This window comes from Haliotis asinina, chromosome 5, assembly GCF_037392515.1.
Source record: "Haliotis asinina isolate JCU_RB_2024 chromosome 5, JCU_Hal_asi_v2, whole genome shotgun sequence".
NCBI lineage: Eukaryota > Metazoa > Mollusca > Gastropoda > Lepetellida > Haliotidae > Haliotis > Haliotis asinina.
The window spans coordinates 39,754,402-39,778,902 of NC_090284.1; the positions used below are offsets into that span (position 1 = coordinate 39,754,402).

At 39.2% G+C, this 24,501-nt stretch overlaps 1 protein-coding gene across 3 annotated transcripts in view; it reads left to right on the forward strand.

The window, feature by feature from the left end:
* Nucleotides 1–24,501, forward strand: part of LOC137284417 (small G protein signaling modulator 3-like) — a 66,350-nt gene that overhangs the window by 11,622 nt on the left and 30,227 nt on the right. For all 3 annotated transcript variants that reach the window (XM_067816213.1, XM_067816214.1, XM_067816212.1), the window contains exons 10-15: nucleotides 4,066–4,161; nucleotides 8,136–8,267; nucleotides 8,903–9,091; nucleotides 13,877–14,032; nucleotides 15,739–15,902; nucleotides 16,691–16,784. In XM_067816213.1, the coding sequence (XP_067672314.1) occupies nucleotides 4,066–4,161; nucleotides 8,136–8,267; nucleotides 8,903–9,091; nucleotides 13,877–14,032; nucleotides 15,739–15,902; nucleotides 16,691–16,784 (831 nt within the window). The remainder of the gene's footprint in view (nucleotides 1–4,065; nucleotides 4,162–8,135; nucleotides 8,268–8,902; nucleotides 9,092–13,876; nucleotides 14,033–15,738; nucleotides 15,903–16,690; nucleotides 16,785–24,501) is intronic.

Here is a 24,501-nt window from a genome sequence, read left to right on the forward strand (position 1 = left end):
TCAGACTGCCAGCATATTGCTGAAATATTGCTGAGTGTGGCATAATCCTGAACTCACTCACTCACATGGACAGATACCCAGGATATACCTGTATATCCTGGCTTGTGTACACTGTGATTTGTAAAACAAACTTGGCACTCGAAGAACTTAAGGCGGTGGGGTAGTTTTGTGGTTATTGCGTTCACTTGTCATAGCGAATACCTGAGTTTGATTCATCACATGGGTGTAACATGTAGGGCTGGAACGGATGGGTCACGAGTTGGATCCAAGGTACCCATCACTACCCCTGATTCACTATGAATATGATCAAGTGACTAATAGATTAAACAATTTAATATGTTATTCTTTCATCATTAAAAGGTTGTATAGCCTTTGAAGACTTATACATAATTTACACTCTCTTCTTTTGAATATAATACTTGGTTAAGATATTCATAAATGCAAACTTTCAGCCTCCTGGCTGAAGAATATGTTGCCATTTCTTGCAAATTGCTCACTATGCGTGAAAGCCCATTCCTGGTGTCCCCTGCCATGATATTGCTGGAATATTGCTGAAAACATCATAAAACCATACTTGGTGAGTCAGTTACATATAAAGTGTTATTGAGGATGAAGTGAAAGTTAATGTGACTTATTGAAGTAGTTGCATTAGGTTGCATAAAAAAAAAGAATAAATGTTTCTTGGGCACTTTTTTTTCAAAAGTGACAAGGGTGGTAAGACCTTTCTCAAAAAATTTTTTATAGAAAAAAAGTGACAAAGGAGGAACACATTTTTCTTTTTTTTCTTTCAGAAATACAGTTTGGAATGTTTAGCATGTGTTAATGAGTTGTAGATTCAGTCACACTCGTTCTTACAGACACTCATTCTCACAGTGGACAAATGGGTGATTGGGATGCGGCCAAGTCAAGTTTATTGTTTTTAACTGGTAAAAAAATATTGTTACGCTCCCAAGTAAAAGTGACATGGTCATGCCCAAGAAACGTTTCACACTTTTTATTTAGCCTTAGGTATCACACATACTCTAGAAAAAAATGTTAACACCATAGAATTTGTCTGGAGCATTGAGTTAAACTGTAGTATTGACTCAATATAATTGACACAATATTGAACCATCTCCAACTGATTGTTGACTGTTGTCTGAGTAGTGAGGAACGTCACTGGCCTTACTGAATGTTTGAGGATTTTTTTGGTTGGTCAATACTTTCTCTATGAACTGTACTTACCCCAGACAGTGATTTTTATTCCCTGTATGAGTGATGTCCCATCTGCAAGACATCAAATGGAACTTTCTTTTGCCTGTTAGTGTGGCAGTGTCCTTGATCTTGTCACTTACCAAAACAAAATGTATTATGTATGTGTAGTGAATAGGGGTGGGCGATAATACCAGTTGATGGATATATTGCAATTCAAATTTCACAATATGATTTATTGCGTTACTCTTTTCGTGAACTGGTTCACTAGATATTATCAGCTATTTCAGTAATTTTTGTGATGTAGTCAAAAATACTAAAAACATTTGTATTTCCTTTATACTATTATGCATTAATAGTTTTGGAAATGTTCATTGGACATTTAATTACATTTGCATGACTTTTAAAACTCATAGAAAGTAGTAGATTGGTAGCAGCACTCATTGTAGGGATAAACAAAACCAAAATGGCTGATGCCACTACAGATGCTTGTCCAAACTTGAGTGAAATCTTCAATTTGGAAACATTTTCACTTGATCTCTTGTACAATTAAAAGTGACCAGTGAGTTTGTTTCAAAAGAAAGGAAACAGTATACCATGTGTTACACTTTCACAATATGGCCTACCTTTGGAATAAAGCACCACAAACTCTGAAAACACATCATGAGTCTGTTTTAGGTAATTGTAGGTCATTAGGGTGAGGTGAGGTGAGGTGAGGTGAGGTGAGGTGAGGTGAGGTCTAACAAGAAGTTCTGGTGCTGTATTCTAAAGGGGCTCCACTTTATAGAAGGACCTCACGCAAATCAGTTGTCTTTTTAATATACAGTTGAAATGTATTCAATAGCTGGAATAACTTGCATTTGACATTAATTCATGTCAGGAACAATATATTCCAATATCATGTTGTTATAATTGCAGTGATCATTATGTATAATTAGTGTAAAATATTAATGGTAAGTGCACCACTTTGGTGCATCGTATTGCTATAGCTGTAAATATTTTGTTGATCAGTGCACTTTGATTAGTCATTCAGATCTCCCCTAGCTCTGCTATTTCTATACCTAACAAGACACAGATAGTTTCACTTTTAATAACTTGATCATTATTTGCCTCAACCAGCATAACATTTTCCTTTGTATCCAATTTACATCAAATAGATATTTTTAGTTAGATTTGTTTTTAAAGTTTCAACAAGACTTAACCATCAGTTAACTATTGTATATTTTTCAATAATTACTTAAACACCAATAGTAATTGCCAATTTGATCTGGCACACCTGTTGCCATGTGACAGCTGGAAGTTTTACATTTCCAGTTCAATTCTTGACATCAGGTTGCCTGAATTATGATGTCATAGAAACGTCCCTTAGTTTGTATTGTGTGGAGTTATGGCTGTTTCACCTAGGAGTACTTACATTCGGCTGCAAATGTTTGCATAATCATTGTTCCTATTTGCTGATGGTATTAACATATGGTTGTAGTGCATATCCAGTTCTTCTTCTCTATGATGATTCTGGCTCAAAATCGTCATGTTTACCTGGAAGTCAGTCCAAGGAAGCGGCATGTAGTAAGGCTGTTGTTTTGCTTGCTTGGTTGAATTTATGCTGACTCCACAATTTCCAAATGTGTCAAATCTTGATCTTATCATTGAACATCCTGTTGAGTTTAGTTTTAGTAACGTAAAAATTGTTGATGTTGCTCTTTGATCACTGAAGAATGAAAATTAAAGCTTTCACTTGTAATACACATCACCAAGCCAAAACATGTTTTTGATACTGGTTAAACAAATTGTCAATCTGCCTAACCAGGATGTAAAAAAAGTCCAAACTTTTATGTTTCTTGTGCAGATTTTCTCTTTTAGTTACTAATTTTGTGTAATAATTTAGTGATGTGGTATCTGGTTTTAATGTAAGATCAAACACTTCGGCATTAGCTCTCAAGAGACATGTAACCTTGATCTTGTCATCTATCTTGCTGGAGGTGATATGAAACACATGTCATTTTCTAATGCATATATTTACAATTACGTCACACTGAGATATGTATTGCTGTCCTTAATTTGTACTAAACTTATGTGTGATCCTTGAAACTGCATGCACCCATGCCAAAGACAGTGGTTACTGCTGATGCATGTGTGTTTGCCTTAGCTGACAGTTGAGTAAAGCTCATTCTGAAAATATCATGCTATCATGTTGAGTTGTTTTGTGGTAAGATAACAAAATCCTATGTTATCAAAAATTGATCCCGATCTGTAAACAATAGAATGTGGGTCAAACAACCTAGTAATCAACATCATGAACATAAATCTTTGCAATTCAGATACAAGGACATGCATCAACCAAGTCAGAGAGCTCTGTCCACACACTTGGGTTGTCAGTCGCTGGTTGGTCTAGTCCAGTGTTATGCATTTACAGGCTGCTTTGTCAAAAATAAACAATTTTCATTGACTATGGATTTAGCAAAACAATGCAGAGAAACAAAAATTGTTCAGCTCCCTCCCCACTATCCACAGGGAAGGCACTTAGATGCGGGTCCTGTGGTGTGTATCCTTGGACAAGATACTTGATCCACATTCTTTCAGTTGAACCAGCTATAAACTGGTTACACATGAGGATGGGCTGGCAATGGGAGTGTTTAGTTCATTGAGCCTAACAGGAAGCATGGCTGTATGATCCCCAGGAAGTTGAAATGACTGCGGATACTAATGTGAGCAGGCAGTGTGTTTGGATATGAGAGCCATATAAGCGGACTATCAATTATTATTATCCAGATAAACGACTTGTTTAATCATTAAGATAAGCAAATATGAAACCTGCCCTACCTACCATAGTTTTGTGATACAATAGGTCCACTCATATGGGTTTGTTCCTTGCAGGAGAGTGAGCTTAAGACACTGGACAACTCTGCCCAGATCTTCAATGCCCTGTCTGATGTGCCAGGAGATGTGCAGGATGTGGAAGAGCTCATTGAGGTAAGAGCAACAGCAATATTCTGACTCCCACCTGATAAACTGGAGGAAATCTAGACTTACTTCATTTAGTGCTTTAGCAATGCAGACAGAACTAGGTAGAAGACTAGACGGGAAGATGATGTGGTTCAGGGTCTGTGAGACAGACTAAACCAGCCCATACAAACCTGGGCCCAGTTCCTCAATGCGATCGTAGTGCTACGACAGTTGTAAGTCAGTTTTATGGTATTTGAGTTACGATCATCATAGTGTTACAATCGCTTTGAGCAACAGGGCCCTGGGTCCTTTTCAGATTTTACTGACCGTGGCAATGAAAAGTTTTATAAAATTAAAACAGTTTATTCACAACCCCAAATTTGCAGAGATAAAACTGCAAAGCTGATGAGAGGAGACTAACTCCAGTCAATAGATATCTGAAATGAATTTATTTTCATTTTTCCCTTGTATGCCTTCCAGAATTACTCAGTAATCATTAAACCATACAATATAAAGGTCTAACTTTACCGTAACATGATCTTTCACTTATTCTACATAAATGACAAAAAGAAATCAAACTAACCATAAAACCCTTGTTTCATCGACTATTAGAGTGTGTTGTGGTTAGTTTTACAAGTCTGACATCCTTGGACTGTTTGACACTGGAAATTATCTTTTGGATGACAACAAATTTCATGAAGGATGTACTTCAGAGCAGAAGTAAGCATAAATAGAGAAGAATCTGTTTGAAGCATGTCATAATTTGTGTGACATTTAGCAAACCAGGATTAAAGTGGTCTTTGTTTGCCCTCCTATCATTGGAAACCTTTATACAGTTGACTGAGTTCAATTTACTGGAAACTAAAGCAGAATCAGTTCATCAATGTATTAGAGCAGCTTGATTATAAGACTCGACCACACGATGTACGCCATGCTTCATAATGTATCGGTATGTTTCTGCTTCAATTTGTTTTTTTTCGGCTGTGCTTTATGTCATTGAATAGCTCTACACATGAATACTAAATATACACATGTTGTCTATCAACAATAATAGTTTCCATACGAGGAACATGATAACTTGTCTATTCATACTTAACATATTTCACAGTTTTCTAGCCGTGAATCCTCGTCCTTTGAATGCAATTTGCGTAATGTGTATTTTGTAGGATTCACATGGTTATTTCCTCAGGTCAAAACCATGTGCTATATTACCTTGACGTTTGGTGCCTACACAGTATAATATGGCCGGTCAAAAATCGTTTAAGACTCCAAGCCAGGTTGCCATTTGTTATGATGAGAGTAGCTGTTACGATGTTGGACGTTTGATTGTTAGCAGGGTACTTTGACTGTTGACTGTTGTCATAACTGTTACCACAAAACTAGACTCTTATTGAAGAGTTGTGACCATTCATATGGAATATGGTGACCTTCGAATGGAAAGAGGTAAAATTTGTAGCTCACCTGGTCTCAGTCCAAGTGATCTTGAGTTTATTTCATGACCTGTCTGATTATGGTCTGTTGCCCACGATTGTATTATGTGGTTCCCATTATATGTAAACAAATTGGCCGAATATATTGAACATCACATGCATGTGTTTGAAATCTTTTCTAATAGAGCTGATTTTGTGTATGTTTAAAGTGAGAGAGATTGATATTACTCCAGCTTGAATGGTTTTTAAGTAATAATAAGTCCAGTATATGTGTGGGAGAAAATCTAGAAGTGATGAATATACTACTTTGCTCAAACAATGAATCATTTTGGTTTTGAGCTCATGATCACATGATGTTGGCATGCCAAAGGGACATAACTCTCATGACCTTGAACATGTTGACATAACTTTACCTCTTAGTATTTCATGTTATGCATGCACAATTCAGGTAGGCAGCAGCAATTAAGCTTGAAGTTTGTACAATTAATGCAGGTTCCAAAGAAGGTCCTTTATTCTGTGGAAAGCACATAAGCTGAAACTGTTTGTGTTGCCGTATTTCTATACTAAGTGTTACAAAACTATGTCACTGTATTCACCCAGGAATTGCAGTCTGATCATGCTTTGTTACTGAATAATTCCATTTGGAACATGGGTACTATGTCACACCGTCTCCTTAGCATTTGTGCAATGTAACTGAAACAGACTTTAATGACATGCTGATGAACTAAATCATTGTACATTAACTCACAATTATGCCATTGTCTGGAAAGCAGCAAAGTGAGAATGGCATGTAGATATTTAGCTCACTGAGCAAATCAATAGCACCAGCTGGCACTGAATGACGCTCAGAAATAATTGCATGGTTAGAACATGTGGCTTAATAAGCATAAATTCACTGATAGATATATGCTGTGTTATACAGACTGTTACAAATAATCTGACAAATATATGATCTGGAATAAGAATGGACAAAGTATCCCTGGTGTGTTTTTCTACAGTTGCTTCACTGTCTGGTAGTGGATAGCAAACTTTCTTATCAAGCGTCATGATTTCACCTCAATATATGTTGTATATTTGAAATCATGCTGTGTCCAAGTATGGTGCCAACGACGCCCAATAATGGCGTTCAGGATGAAAAACTTGTTGTACACTACAAGAAGCCATATACTCATGTGCCAACGCCAAAAGTTGAATTTCAGGTTAGTGCTGTAACATCAGAGGTTCAAAGTACTAGTCTGTATATTATTCTGTGGGAAGAATAGGGAGACAGTTTTCCATGGTGCAGTGTAGGTCTGTATGATGTTCAGCGGAGAAATTTGGTCAATACTCATGCTGATAAATTCCTGTCTGTTAATACTTCATTGGTTCATATGATGCAGGGGCAGTGGGGTAGCCCAATGGTGACAGCATTCATTCATGCTGAAGATTTGGGTTTGATTCCACAAATGGGCTCACTGTGTTAAGCCCATTTGTGGTGTCTCTTAATATTGTTGGAAAATTGATAAAACTAACTCAGTTGCTGTTTGAAGATGACAGCGAGTGTTGATGTCTGTCAACTAAAGCTTGGTCCCAGGTTTGATGCCATGGCAGTTCAAGTTCAGTTTGTTGTAGATGTCAACTAAAATCAGGATCAGGTGGTCATAGTATCCAGTCCCATTACTATAACTTACTCCAATAATATGTCAAATATTCTGTCAAAATTTTGTTGAAGGAAAAAGAATGATTTCTTTGAATGAGACTTGAGAGACTGATGTACCCTACCCACATTTGATTAATTACATGCTGTTTTGATATCCTGTGCCTGTTACTGACTGCATCCATGATTATCCTCATTGATGCATATACCGTGATATTAATGGTATATAGCCTGGACGCATCTGCCATCTCACTAAGTTGAGTTTGGTGTATCTAGCACAATGCTAAACAGATGTACAATTAATTTAAACTGTGATAAAGGTGAGAAATTATGGACCTAAATGTCAATGTTTATTATTAGGAACATAATGTTTTTGAGCATATACTCTGAAACATGGAGTACATTAACAGGATTATACATGTAACTTACCTAGTACACCTATTTCTTAGGTTTAATGGACACATTGTGTTAAAATTCCTTGTTGTATTGTTATTTCACTGAACCACTTGTGGAGTGGGAGAAAACCTGTAGAGCTGATTGCTATTCCATACAATATTTGAGAAACTGCAAGTGTCTGGATTAGCAAGATGCAGCGGAAGTAAGATCTTAGCTTTAAACTGTATCATACATGTAACTCTGAGCTACAGCATTTTTGTTTCTCCTCACATCACATATTTCATTGATTCCAATTTAATTCTTACTTTGTCTGTAATGCCAGACATGTATTGAAAGTATCGTTTTGTCCTGTGTCTCTTAATCCTGCTCAATGTATTTGTATCTCGTCAATATTATAATGTGGTATGGTGATGGTGTAAAGTGATATTTACAGAAAAGATGATGTCTGCTACAAATACCTATTTACTTTACCCTAAATAGGCTTATGTTTTTATTATGGTGTACATGAGTCTGTAATGGTGGTTATGGGTTTGATGCAGGTTGCTTTCCGGACAGCCGGATCCTTGACCGATGTTGTCGTGGAGACACACAGACGGAAACATCTGGCCTATCTTATGGCCGATCAGGGTGCGCTGGTCAACCCAGAGTCATCCAGGAACCTGCCAAAACAGGTCAGTTATTAGTTTGAAATTGGGAAACAACTTCAACATATGTGAGACTCAGTTCGATATTACATGACAAAAGTCAGTCAAAGTCATCGTGTGCATGACAATTTTTTTCAGTTTGTAGATTTTACAGTCCAAATTCATTACATAATATGAAAAAGGCACGCAATATTTTAGTTAGATTTGATCACTTTGATTGAAGAAACTTGGTCCCAACAAGATAGATATAGGATATTTATATAGCGCACATATCCACGCACTAGTGCATGCTCAAGGTGCTGGTATTTTCCCCTTGATCACTGGATGTCAATCTCAACAGCACATTGTATTGCTGCCACTTGGTGCACCAAGTTTATTGAGGCTCTCTCATCCTAACGAGGTACCCATTCACAGCTGGGCTGACTGGGACACACTGTCCAATTTCACTGCTCTTTGCTGTACCTGCAACTAGGTGTCTGCACTTGGTCCCAACAAGCCTAGGAATTGACCAGACGATCATATAGGTATGGCATCTGTAATGGTAACAGTTCTTCCAGAGAATACAGTGTGTTATTTGACTAGGCCACCATGTCTCTCTGCTATGTCCATGTGTTCTGTGGAGGTCATCCTGTTCGTTACCTGAAATTGTTTTTCAATTGCAGCAACTGAACAAGAGACACCTAAAACGATCTAGATCTCTCGTCTCCGTCCTGCTCAGAGGGGAATCAGAGGATGAAGACTTCGGGAAAGCCAAAAATATTCGCCAAACAGAATTACTGGTTGACTTGCGGGAAGCCATCCTACAGGTTGCTCGTCACTTCCAATCACTTGACCCCAAAAATAATAAAGTTGTAAGTATATCAGACTTTCCACTGTTGTGTTACCAAGAGGTTTCTAGTCAGTATCCAGACAACAGGATTATAGCAACAGATATGGACCTTTGTGTTCTGTTTTGGGGGAACTTATTCCCATGGCCATAGAGTTAATTGACGACACAAATCCAGTTTCAACAACTTCCAAATACGGCTGGAATGCAGGAATTTTGTTTCGGATGGGCAATTGACTCTAGACGCATAGTATAATCCAAACTGTTTAACAGTGTTCACAAATGGTGTTTAAAATTAAAAAATGTCCTTTAAGTTACAGATGTCTGCCTGATTCACTGAAGATTCATAGGACCCATAGTATAAAAATTGAAGACACATTTCAGATTTATCATTCCTTGTAATTGGCATTGAAATTATTTACAAACATAAATTGTATATACATCAAACAAGTGTGACATGTCACATATGACGACTTCAGTCAGTCATTGTGAAATATACACTCAGACACTGGGTCCGGTTGTAGACTTCCATTGGATTGTAGGCAAACCTGCCGGATTTATCAGAGGGTCTGACGCTATTCGTGAACACTGGTGTAGCAAACTTGACATCTGTTTAGTTACATACTGCAAATTTCATTCAACTGCAGGATTTTTACAGCATATGAACTGTGAGTTTGGTATTGTTTCCCAAATCTTTTCATGTCTTTACTCAGGGTGTTAAACTAATCTGCTGAATTTAGGAGGTAAGAGTATTCATTAACAATATTGATATTTTTAACTTACCTTACCGTAGGGCTTATGCATATTACCTCAAGCATCGCTTAGAAGAGATCAGACAGTCGTTGATACGCCATTCTACTGAATGGCTACCTCATGTATCGACGAGTGTATAGGAACGGAAGTGACGCGATCTCACTAATGGCGCATGCGTGAGCAATCCAAAACTTCACTTTTACTTCAAGCGTCTCACACGTCAGACGTGTTTTTTCGTTTGTTACGCTATTTGCTACTGTGTTTGATATTAAAGTGCTTTTTTGTACTGGTAGATATGGTTTTCTACCGTTTTTCTCCATTACGAGTGGTGAAGTTTGCAGTAATTTTACTTCACTTACCTGGCTACCTTGTGTTTTCGACTCACATCGTTATCCTTAGTTTTCCATGTTGTTTGTCCTTTTTCTTCGCACATGTGGGTAAAGTTTGGTTCCCATGCCGTTCCCGTTGCCTATGTGCTTTGCCATGTGTAGATGTTGTTGTTATCTATTTTATCGTCGTTTTTTCTACTGACGCCGTGCGTGATTCAGTGGGGGCAGCCATGTTGGTTTCTCTCTGTTGTCTCGTAGCTAGGGCGTGCTCATTTGTTCTACAGGGGTGTTGCTCCAATTTTCTACTATAGGGTTTTTTTCTTGTTAACCGTTTCTTTATGGCATGGTGCTCAATGTTGCTTGCTTTTCTGCATGTTGCAGCCTTATTATGACCCGACAATTTTGCACACTCTGTAAGGTGCAGAAGTCAGCAAAGGATCCCCATCCGTGGTGTCCGGACTGTGCAGTAGTTTTGATGATCGCTGCCATCATTGCTCGTCTCTTACTGTACAGGCATTCAAGGCGTACTTGTCGGCTAAGAAGAAACGGTTTACGCAAAGGAAACGGAAAATGCTGTCTCCTGCTTCTTCTTTGGGATCACGATCTTCGCTTGCAAGGATGTTAGGATCAACCATCTCCATCAGCGGTGTCGGCGCCTCCTTCGACGCTTCCTTTGCCTCCTTCGGAACCGACGCCTGGATTGCAGCTCTCTTCGGACGCCTTTGTTGATCTCTCCCACCCGGACGCCTTCACTCAGCCAGAAGTTACTGAGAACCGTACTACGCTCGAGCGCTGACCCAGCGCCATCGTCAACTTTGATTTCTCCGGCGCTCCCGACGCCGACGCCGATGCCTGTTGCTGCGGCTTTGGCTGATACATTGTCCACGGCAGCAACGCCGATGCCTATTCCGACGCCATCGTTTTCGTCCGCCATTTCTCTACCGGCGTCTACGCCAGCTCCGACGCCCTTGTCAGCGTACACTATACCTATGCGCACGTCTACTGCCACTATCTCTAGAGAAGAGTTGCTCCATCAGCAGCTTATGGAGGAGCATGCTCGACGTGTTGAAGCTGAACGTTCTCGGCATGACAGACGCTCTCGGTCTAATACTCCCAGATCCTGTCATTGTTCTAGAAGTCCTTGTCGCCGGTGTCACTCTCGTTCTCTTTCTCTCTTGCCTCGTCGTCTACCTGATAGGGATCGAGGCTCTAGATCGCAACATTCTTGACGACGGCAATGTTTGAGTTCAGGTACGTCACATCCCGGGTTGCAGACACATACTAGCAGACGCCCTCTCCAGACCAGGCAGACCATCGCCTAGAGAATGGATGCTGCACCCGGAGGCATTTCATCTGTTGTGTCAACAACACGGTCAGCCGCTCATCGACCTGTTCGCGACACGACTCAACAATCAACTTCCATTGTACGTGTCTCCTGTTCTGGATCCACAGGCTTGTGCGACAGACGCCATGTCCCTGTCGTGGGAGGGGCTGGACGCGTATGCGTTCCCTCCACCAGTGCTTCTACCAGCGGTATTGGCCAAGGTCAATCAGATCCGGTGGATTCATCTGCTTTTGGTCGCGCCCTGGTGGCCGGCCAGAATGTGGTTCCCCAACTTGCGTCGTCTCGCTGACGGGGACCCCCTACCGCTACCGGATTGGCCGCAGTTACTCTGCCATCCACACAGTCGTCTTCACCATCCTGATCCAGCGAGGTTTTGTCTTCACGTCTGGACCATCTACAGAAAGCTCTAAGGGCTTAGGGCTATTCTACTCGGGTGACAAAGGTCATTGCGTGTGCGCACTGGGTATCCACGACATCTCTTTATGACAACAAGTGGACGTCTTTTGAGAAATTCTGTACACTCAGGAAGCAGAATCCGTTATCAGCTTCTCCTCAGTTTCTGGCGGAATTTTTCTATACCTGAGAAGATTTAAACACTTGTAGGGTAGCACCACTGCGACACCTTTCAGCGCTGAACTCCGTCCTAGCAGTCAAGTGCGACCGGCGAGTTTCCAAGGTGCCAGAACTCCTCGCCATGTTAAAAGCGTTCAAGTTGGAGGATCAGAAGGTGAAATTTCGTCCACCTGTCTGGGACTTGAACATCGTTCTAGACCATCTCCACGACCCTCCATATGAACCCTTCAAGCAGGCTTCTTTTGAAAATCTGTCAAAGAGGACAGTTTTTCTACTGGCGTTAGCCACTACGGCTAGGGTCAGTGAAATTCACGCTTTGGATGTCACCCATGTCAAGTTTGAGCAGATTCCGCATGGTCGTGCTCACTTAGGACTTTCATGGGACTTTATCGCAAACAATCAGCTGCCTGGACAACCGGACAGATTATAGGCTCTCAGGACTCGGACGAACTACTTTTGTGCCCGGTTCGAGCATTGAAGCTTTATATCTCCAAGTCAGCCTCTCGAAGACGGACTCGGAAGAGACTTTATTCCGTTTGCGGTATCCGTAAAAGCAGAGGTTTCCAGGAACACGATAGCGCTCTGGTTACGAGCCAATATTCTGGCTGCTTATGATGCTCAACACCTACCACATCTGTCGGCCAGCAATCCTCATGAAATTCGAGCTTTGGCGTCTGCCATAGCCTTACACAGGAATTGTTCCGTTCAGGTAATTATGGAAGGATGCTTCTGGCGATCTTCCACAGTCTTCACAAGCCATTACCTTCGTGATGTTGCGGTCGAAGATGTGGAGGGGTTCCTGTCATTCGGTCCTTTGGTGGTAGCGCAGCAACTCACACGACCTTCCACCCACTAGGTACTTGTGATTTTCTTACCTTGGGGTCTTAAGGAAGCGTATGTTTTGGTGAGTTGGTATTTTTCCTGGTTGCGTGTTTGGAGTTGGTTTTTACTGAGGATTTACTATCTTTCTCTTCTTCCAGCTGTCAGCTAGCTTCCTCGGTTTGCCTTTACTCCAACAAGCTCGATTCATCACAGATTGGCCCTCCGTAGTCCAACACCTCCATAGTATCTGTTGAATTCTCATGCATAAGCCCTAGGTTACGCCCACCCAACGATGGATATTTTTCCTCCCTACTCTGGACTTCTTCGGACTCATTTCGTTTTCAGTAAAAGTGAAGTTTTGGATTGCTCGCGCATGCGCCATTAGTGAGATCTCGTCACTTCCGTTCCTATACACTCGTCGATACATGAGGTAGTCATTTGGTGCAATGGCGTATCAACGACTGTCTGATCTCTTCTAAGCGATGCTTGAGGTAATATGCATAAGCCCTATAGTAAGGTAAGTGTGTAAATATCAAAAATATTTAGATTTTAATAATTTCGTTAGTGATCAGATCACTGTGCATTATTGTTTGAAGCAAATGTAAGTCATACCCTAAATGGCATCCAATAGGTCTACAGGACGGACGTAGAGGGGACATAACTCTTGAAGCCACTGGTGACTGTTCAAGCACAGAAAATCCAGCTTAGTTTGGCAGCAGTGTAAACCACATATGCATAGTCTATTACTTTCTTGCCTCAAGAAAATACTGAAAGTGTGTGGACTATAGATCCATTTTTAATCAGACTTGGTTGTAAAATAAATTGTTTAATGTATCATCATGTAGGTAAGTCATGTAAGACTAAAATATATTGGCCTGTCCTTAACTGAGTGTAATAAGTAAGATTTTATGTGGTATATTGAGATTATACCTATAGTGTCTGAAGTATTATGCTTCTAGTGTGTAAGAAGAGCTTTTGTGTGTTGCAGAACTTGCAGGCAGACTACACCATGGACAGTCATGCCAAGGATCTGGAGAACTATGTGAATGTTGCCCGCAACAGGAGGAGGCGGGCCAAGGCACTGCTGGATTTTGAGCGACATGATGATGATGAACTCGGATTCAGAAAGAATGACATCATCACAGTAAGTACTGGGTGTAATGGATCCACAATTATCTTTGCATATGAGTACATTGCCATGGTAATGGTCAAGACTGAATCTTCTAAATACCTTCAAAAGAAATTTTGGGATTTTTCAAACGTGCTGTAGAAGTGTGTTGTCAGTCCATAAGTGGAGATTGGCACACTTCCTGATCAGTTTCATTTATAATGCCAGTTGTGATATGCAGATGTTGTGATAAATGATACATGGATGAGGGGATACAGAATCAGACGCTTGCTTTCATGATGTCCTTCACTTCCAGCATGACTTCGTGTCCAAGTTATTATGACAGTGTCTCTTGGATAATTTTGGAAAGAAATGCTTCTTGTCATTTCATTTCTGTGGATAGATGTTTGTAAGATATGTTTGAGTATCATTATTAATTTGATATAACTCAGGAATGAAAAACGAAATAGTGATGCACTTCAGAAGTGACCTCATACGGAATTATTCTTCTAGTGTGATGGTGGGCTCGGTGGTCAAGCTGGCTAAAGCGCCAGGCTAGTGATCCAGCGAGGTTGAGGTGTTGGGATCAAGCCTACATGTGACCGGGTGTAAAAACCTTGGAGTCAACTTTGTGTGCAGACACTTTCTGTTTTGTCACAACCCCTAGTGTACTGTACACAACCCTGTGCACTTAAAAGAACCCACAAATCCATTGGTATTTGACCAGATGGTGGCCACATGAATATGTGCATACACCTAGTTGTACAGCAGCGTGCAGTGAACTTGGACAAACTACTGTGACTATGTATCCCAGTCCATCCAGCTGTGAACTGGCTACCCTGTTAAGATGAGAGAGCCACAATAAACTCGGTGAGTCTAGTGGCAGCAAGAGTCGTACACTCCCCAGGGAGTTAGATTGATAATACGATGTGATGCTGAGACAGACTTCCAATGATCGAGGGAAACAAATACCAGTGCCTTGATCATCCAATAGTTGCATGGATATGTGCGCTATATAAATAAATATCCTATCCAATGGACAATGTTGGGTGTCCTTTTTCATGACAACTTTACGTGCCTGCTTCAACGTGAGATATCTACAGAACTGGCCATGTTGTAACCACTTCTTATGTGTCTGTCGTAATTCTATAGTTGTTTGCTTTATGAATATAATAACACTATGAACGTTTGTGGATCAGCATATTTGACAAACACACAGATTTATTTTCAGTATTTCTGTACCAAAGGCCCATAATACAAAATGCTAGCACACTGGTACATCATGTTGTACATGCTGTATATATAGGTTGATTGAAAACATTGTCATATCACAAACGAGACCTCCAAGACAGATACAGTGTTTATGTAGCTCAAGCAACTATTGTCAACAAGCGCAATAACAAAGTTCTGTGGTTACGAGTAAATATTTGGGAATTCATTCTTATCTAATATCTACATCCCTCACATACTGGTACAAAAATTTAGGCCCAGTGTGAAGGTATTTTGAGGCATCAGGACTTTGTGTTGAGTTGTAAACTATATGGCTGATGGATCAAATCAGATTTTTCCTTTCATGCATTCATCTGACATCTTCCTAAATACGCTCATTTATTTATTTTAATTGGTACACATCTGTGACTGGCATCACTTTGATCTCACTGCCATGAAACTGTCATACTGTGAGAAACTGAGACTGCGGTGGCTTGTAACTTGTTTAAACCCATCAAACTCTCTTTGTTCAGATCATCTCTCAGAAGGATGAGCACTGCTGGATTGGGGAACTGAATGGTTTGCGAGGATGGTTCCCAGCCAAATTTGTGGAGATTCTGGATGAAAGGAGTAAGCACTACTCATCAGCTGGAGATGACTCTGTGACTGAGGCTGTAACAGATCTGGTCAGAGGAACGTAAGTAGCCTTTGGTTTCTTATATAGAGTCAGACCCTTAATCAATTCAAGCTTTGAAGTCTTCTCATACCTGGTCATATTCTAAGCAAGGCGTTTCAAGCTCATGTACAAGAAACCTAATGAATCTTGGATATGCATGCATGTTATGTCATATTTTCTTCTGATACCATCAGGGGAAATGGTGTTGTATAAATGTTGTTTATAATGAGTAGAACACAGTTCATGAGATTCAGTTCAAGGGAGATAACTCTGTTAGTCTGCCATGCCCAGGGAGATTTGCAGTAGTTTAAGACCATACAATTCATCTCGATTATGCCTCACCAATAAGACCAGTTGAAGACAATTCTTGTGTCTCATGACTTTTTCCACAATTCACTAAGTTGGGAGAAAGTGAATTTTTCTTTAATCTGTTCGTAATTTAGCTTTGTCACATGACCTCCTTTCTCCTCCCAACTTCAGTATGAAGTATTACAGTAGCGATTATTCCTTCTTCCTTCCTCAGATTTTAATGACATGTAGTGTGTTGGCGCCAAAACAAATTGGCTGAATTATATAATGGGACACAAAGGAATGCTTGTACAAAACTACACAGTTTCCAAATGAGGCTGCAGTCATCTTAGTTTTCACACAAGTACACATAGACTTTTTGCTTTAATGGTCATGCAAACTTAATAATGATCAGTTATTCTTGTTATATTTTGAAATATTTATCCTCATGTTTGATGCAGATGAATATTGTTGAGCCTCATATATTTAGTTGCAATGCAAAATTTTCTTGTTCTTCCCAGGTTATGTCCAGCTTTGAAAGCAATATTTGAACACGGATTAAAGAAATCCAACATCTTAGGAAGTCATTGCCATCCTTGGCTCTTCATTGAGGAGGTAAGTCAGATTTCACATAATGAATTATCACGTCACATCCTCCCCTGTTTATAGTGCTAGCTGTCCGTTATGGTGTGGGTTAGACTTGATCTTTAGTAAACTATGATTGTTGTAAGAGGCGACTAATGGGCGCAGGTGGTCAGACTCGCTGAATTGGTTGACATATGTCATCGTATCCCACTTGCGGAGATCGATGTTAATTCTGTTGATCACTGGATTGTCTGGTCTAGACTTGATTATCTATAGACCACCACTATATAGCTGGAATATTGGAACTCACTATAGTCACCATAGTGCTAGCCCCCTGTCATGCTATGCAACAGTTTAACCATACTGTTTCCCAGCTGATCGTGGTGACAAATATCTTACATGGAATGATATTGCCAGATGATTGTACTACTCACCATCACCTCTTTAGACTGATGCTTTTGACTTTGAGACTTATTTTTTCAGAATACCTTTTTCTATATGACATCATACTGTAGAATTAGTCGGTCGCAAGAGATAAATGGGTTTGTTTGACCAGGATGGGAAGATTAGATTTTGTGGATTATGTTATTTATCAACTTTGCAGATTACATTTCTCGTCCTTGCAAACATGACAGAATAAGTTTTCTCATCTCTGTGTCAGTAGACATTGCTGTAGGTATTCACAAGTGAAATGGTATGTCAATTGTAGAATGAATCAAATCAGTCATTGTCCCCTTATTTGTGGCGTAGCAATATAAGCCATTAGAACTTAAAATGATCGTGTGTTGACATTTGGATTAAGCATACTGATTCATTTTTAAAATGTTGTTACAACTGATGCAGACTTCAAGTTAGCAAAGACAAAACCTCCTTGGTTTATTTGATAGAGCAGCTACCTGGAGAGTGGAAGGTAGATGGTTTCAATCACTAGCTGCATCTTAGCAGAGATGTTAAAAAGTCTTACTTGTTGGTACAGTGGTTGGCACTCAGCATTTTAAGGTTAAAGAAGAATCGGTTATCTTGGAGTACAGGTTTAAGGTGGGAAGTGGTACCGGGCTTTCCTGTATTTAAGCCCTGGGCTTAACAATGGAAAATGACCCCTCTCCTTAACAAACATAAACCTCATAATTATGCGCAGGGCTTAAATTTGGGAAATACTTGCATCTGAAGAGAAAGATTTTAAGACACAGAAAAATGGAATGAATTTTTAATCTAAACAGAACAATACAGAACACCTGAATCATAAAGAACCATAAAAGAACGCAGAGTTATAAACTAGCAATTGATAAAAATGTTCTATACAGATGAAAACCTCTGCACTAACTGCACTACAAGTGTTATATATGCTAACATTCACCAAGTGTTTTTGCAAAGGGACGTCACTCGAAGCAATAAAATTCGAAATCTTAATTTAGGCCCATAGACTTAATAACGGGAAAATATCCTCTCTTTCAAGCCATTGGCATAATCTTGAGTGGGTTTGAATACGGAAAATCCTGTGTTAAATGCTTCAGTCACATTTCCAGTTAAGTCCCAGCAGCCAGTGACTAACACTATGAGTGAGTGAGTATAGGTTTAAGCTGCACTCTATGGCAGTCTGTAAATAATCGAGTCTGGACCCGACAATTCAGTAATCAACAGCATGAACATCAATCTGTTGCAGTTGGGAACTAATTGCATGTGTTAATCAAGTCAGCGAGTCTGACCTCCCGATCCTGTTAGTCGTCTCTTACGACAAGCATAGTCGCCTTTTGTGGCATGCATGGGTTTTTGAAGACCTAGTCTACCCCAATTTTCATGAGTTCTTGACATTATGATCAGTGATGGTGCAAATCAGTGCCATGGCGTCAGCAATCAGCCATGTTTTAAAGAACCACGAGACTCATTTAGTCACTTTGTATGACTGGAATTGGTTGTTAGTTGTCAGTTTTTACCTGAATCTCCATGAATGGTCTGAATGATAGGTCTAAACCATACTGGCAATGTATCTGACCTTCGCCTTGAAATAGTGCTGTGTAGATTCACAGGAACCAGAGCTAGTGTTAAATATGATCAGATGAACTAGAGCTAATGTTAAATATGATCAGAAGCAACAGTTAATTTAGCATGTGATCAGATGAACTAGAGCTAATGTTAGATATGATCAGATGAACTAGAGCTAATGTTAGATATGATCAGATGAACTAGAGCTAATGTTAAATATGATCAGATGAACTAGAGCTAATGTTAAATATGATCACATGAACAAGAGCTAATGTTAAATATGATCAGATGAACTAGAGCTAATGTTAAATATGATAGAAGCAACAGCTAATGTAACATCTGATCAGATGAACAATAGCTAATGTTAAAGGTAACATGCAACCCCAAAATCAAACATAATTAAAACATGATTATCACTTGTTCATGACATATAATATACATTGCTGTTTGTGAAAAAACAAATAAACAAAACTATAAGCGTACTATCGTGATTCAAAAGTGCAATATTTTCTGTGAGTCACAAGAATGTAAAATTCTTTATGGATAACACCTTCTTTTATAGTACTTGATGTGTCATTTCAGTATGGATTCATATACCGTTGTCAAACAAAATCATATACACTAGAAGAAGTTGTTATCCATAAAGAATGTATATAGAGATGTTGGGTTTTGTAAATGCATGTTCTCTGATTTGCGTTCAGTCCAATCAAAAATCATTTCAGTAGAGATGGTGAACTACTGTGTGGTTGGAAACTGTCATTCGTCCAAGTACAAAGCAGGACTTGAAACTGACAAGAGTTTGCACCAGTTTCCGTCAGATCCAGTATATCTGAGAAAAATAAATGTAGTTTGTTTGCAACCCATAGACATAAAAACATATCATGTGCACAAGTCTTGCCTAATTACATAATGTGGCAGAGACAAGACTCGGGTGCACGAGTCATAATTAAATTTATTTTGTTTATGGTGTATAGCCTGATAGATGTTAAGTTCAAATTGCATGTGATCAATGATTGAAACTGTGTATTGCATATTGTCTTTAGCAGACAGGCAGGCACACATATAGGTGTCGATAAACCAGACATTGAGCTTCCACTGTCACAGAGGCTGCTTACCACAATCAATAAGTTTGTTTTATGTAACGAGTAGTTCATTTACTTGTTTGTGTACACAACCAAGATTAGACTAATGCTCACGACATCACGAGCATTCATACTGTTTCAAGCTCCGCGAACCTATTCCCTGTGCATGCGTCATGGGCACAGTGCAGCACAACTGTCGAAACAAATTTTCCCCCAAGCGCTGGTGGAAATTTAGTGAATCGTTTGAACTCCGATTTCGCAGGCTTTTTTTCATCACGTTTTTTCAGCTTTATAGGTTGAATTGTCATTTTTGATGATTTGTTTTGGTAAGTGCATACAGAAAGGTATCAGAATCTGCAAAGTTGTATTTTACGTTGCACATGATCTTTAAATATGATCAGATGAACTAGAGCTAATGTTAAATATGATCAGATGAACTGGCGCTAACGTTAAATATGATCAGAAGCAACAGCTAATGTAATGTATAATCAGGTGAACCGTAGCTAATGTTAAATATGATCAGATGAACTAGAGCTAATGTTAAATATGAAGATGCTCTCAGTAGATCAGGTTCATGTCAAGGAGTTCAATATTATTATGTGGAAGATATGAAGCACTTCTACAGATTTCCAGTTGATTCTTGTGTAGTTCTGAAAGAAACAGAACATGCCTTCACATTTACCCTGCTTGTGTTCTTGTATGGCAACATCAGTGTTGTTGGAATTGGTTCCCTTCTCAAAAAAGACCTGTTCTTTTTTCAGACTAGTCTGATTAGGTGATGAGCGATTTGAGGTTAAATGTAGAAATATTTTGCTGGATGCTAAAAAGGAAGATTTTCTCACAGTTTGACACATTGTCTTGTGTTAAGTATTTTGGATTACTGGTGCGGTATCCAATAAAGACCATTCTTTAACAGAGTAGAGGGGAATCTAGTTATTAAAGCGAAGACCCAAAGACTAGGGTTCAGTTAGGAGATAAACGTCATGCGTTGGCCAGTTTCCATGAGTTGAGTATTTGAAGGATTGGAATTCATTTTGGACTGACAGTGCTAGCAGGTGTCCCAGCGGTGATATTGCTGGAGTATTGCTAATGCACTCCCTCCCTCCCTCCCTCACTTCCTCCCTCACTTCCTCACTCACTCACTCACTCACTCACTCACTCACTCAACTGCTGAAGGTCATTAACTTGCATTATTACTGTGAAGCATTTACACTGATCATGCCAATATGATTCAAGGTGGTCATGAAAAACAACAATGATTAATCCTCTTTCCGGTATATTATTCCTTGATATCTATTCTTAGGCTTATCTTTCAACTTGTTACTCATTATCAATTTTCTACAAGCATCCAACATGTTTTGTGTTTATGCTGATGCAACATGAGATTCACACAACATGTTCAAGGAAATATATCAAACATTTTGATTAAAGATATCGTCTGAGATATCTCCAATTCCAAGATGTGTAAAAAGCAAACTTTCTTTTAAAAAGATAATAGGCCTCACCAAAATAAACAAATTTCCTGCTTCCTTCAGAATCCCAATCTTCTGATATGTTGCAATGTATCATCTATATGTAATCTATCAATGTTATCAAGATTTCCAAGCACATATGTCTTCCAAGCCAGACTCCTTCAATGAGTTGAGTAATGCTCTCCTTTGAAATTCTACATACCGCACATTTGTGAACTAATGGCATCGGCTCTCTTGTAAAAATAACCTTTCTGTTTTTAGTTAGCCAGTTTTAGCCCTGCGATATACCCCAGTGATGAGTGTAAATTGAGTTACACTGTATACTTGTAGGAGCTTGTTATCAACCACATGTGGAGACCACATGGGTAATGCGCCCTATTGCAATCACAAACGCTTTATTTCAAACCAAAATCTTTCTTCCCAGCTGTTTTGATTGTTGTTTTGGAAATTATTTCTCATAAATCTTAAAAAAGCATGTTTCCTGCTTATATGAACCAGGCAGTATCACAAAGGAAGTGCCACAGAATAGTTCTCTTTGCCTTTGAAATAGCTTGCAGGATGTTTTTTCTTTGATATCACAAATCCAGTCTAAGCCTGTGGAGTACTGAACACAGGCTACTGATAGCCAGGATTACAGTCCCTTGCCTTAAACATGTTTCTTGGCTGACATAATTGACACTTATCAACAGATCTTGTTTTATTGCAAAATTGTTTCTGGAAATAAATGTTCAGTATGGTGAGAAAAAGCATCTGAGTCAGTGTTACTGCTTATTATTACTACAAGAATGCTTTCAAGTATTGAAACAGGTGCGCGATAGGTATGTGTGGTATTAGTGCGCAAGCTGCAATCGGACAGCTAGCTCACATTCATCATGTTTAAGAAGCATCGGATGAGGAGGCAAGAGGCAGGTGTCTGTGGCCTTGATGCAAGGGTGAAGGATACCCATACAGAAATAAGCAGCAAATGTAGTTTTAATTAAAGGGCAAATTACCTAACAAACTATTTATTACAGTCAAGCAATTATTTTTGAGATAGGTGTTAGGCAAGGATTTAGTGTACTTCCTATTTTTTTGTGTGGCATGTACGCTTGGTGAGTGCTGAATGATGCATCTCATTATGGTTATACAGGTGAAGTTATCTCCCAAAAAAGTGTTTTGTTTGCATTTAAGCTATGATATTTATTTACTTGAATTAGAAATTATAATTAAGCCCAGGTGGTTATGGTGTATGTAGGTGTTGAGACAGTCAGGTTTCCACCTGACAGAACAGGGTGACAAGCATTGTGCAGCTATGTAGTTTACCCACAGTTTATCTTTGCTTTATGCAGTTTTGTTAAAGCTCACTTGTTAAAGGCAATGTGAGGTATGTTGTTCCAAGTCATCTGCCATCTCTATCTTTCGTTTGCCTGTGGCCATAAATAATACACAAGTTGTTGACTTCACTTAAATTACTGCATGGACTCTGCTGATATTTTGTGTGTATATTTGGTTATATCTTTTAGATTTATGCTGAATAGCCATCTTTGATTTCGGACAACACAAATCTTCTCCAGATTTAAACAGGTGACAAAGTAGTTATGTATAATTTCATGGGAGGTCATAAATGGCAATCTGCCATAATAAGAAGCTGTCCAGTCAAATGACACTCATCAGAGATAAAATTTTGGGGATGAGGGAGATGGATCTGTCTGAGTATATTTGTGACATATAAAATGTAAATGACAACATGATAATGTTAGTATAACAATCTTGTCAAAATCGAAGAACCCAATAACCACTGACCAATAATGAATAAGAACATACCAAATGTGTGTTCCTAATGAGGAATGACAACATGCTCAGTCTGACCAATTAGGAGGAAACTCAACTTCTGATGGAGTAGAAGAAACGAAGTGAAACTGATCATGAAGAGACGTATACTATATCTGACCAATGCAGAAAAACAACATATTAGCTTTGACCAATGAAGAGTAGACTACACTGAACCAGACCAAGAGGACAGGAGATACCCATTGACTTGTTCCATTTTCCATTAGCAGGTGGGCATGCTGTGGTACTCAATGGAGGAACAAGTTGTCATTTCAGTAAAAACTGTCTTGATAAATCATGGACGTTTATCAGATAAGGGAGGAAATGTAGATTAGACAGCAGGAACTACATTAGAAGCACCTCCACCTGTGTTCCAAGACCCTTCTCCCCATCCTATCACTACCTCGTCTACATTCATAGAAACTAGGTTCCTGTTGTGTTGCTAGATCTTCCACATTAGTGGCAGATGTTGTGCAAGGAAGCAATGCTACAGATTCTTTAACATTTGGACATTTGTTACAGATCTGCCCTTTCCTTGATAAGCCCTAGATGAAGGGTATTTTGTACTGTTGCTGTAATACCTTGGGTCATTTATATTGTTGTTCAAGAGGAGGGTAGTTTGATGAATGATTGGTGTTTTTTCTTTTCTGTGAAGAGAAAAATATGTTCCAGCCTTTGCCGGTTTCTTTTTATCGTGATGTGTGTACTTAGGTGAGGGAACAAGACTAAAATTCCAAGAGCTGAAATAATAATATGTGTTTAAAATAACTTGAACAAAGGTAGAGTTTCAAATCAACCCTTCATGCCCTTGAGATATATGTAACAGGATGACAGGATTTACATTGTAGATTGTGTCATCAGTACTTCATTGTTTGTGTGTCAGTTTATGAGGATTAGGTGGTTATGTTGTGTATTATTATGTTGACAGCATCATGATTAACAATGAACCCATGTCTTCACTGCAATAACTCATGTGTGTGAAAAACTTGTCATCATTTCTGTAGGATTCATCGTGGGGTTTTCATAAGTTTTTTTATGTTTAATGATGCTCTCAGAAATATTCCAGTTTTACTGTGGCCTGTAAATAACTGAATGTGGACCAGACTATCCAGTGATTGACATCATGAGCATTGATGTATGCATTTGGGGCATGATGCCATGTGTCCACTAAGTCAGTGAGTCAGTGAAAGTTTATAACTAGTGAAAATGTCAAGAAAATGTTGTTACCCTCCCTGAATATACTTTCTGCACTGAAATAACTATATAGAGACAGAGCCAGTTTTGATTTATTTTTATCTCTGTAAGCATACAAGCTTTTCGATTAGTTAAATATAGATTTATGCTCAGATTATGCAGTTATTAGGCATATTCTATCCTACGTAACCCAATATTACAGCAGAG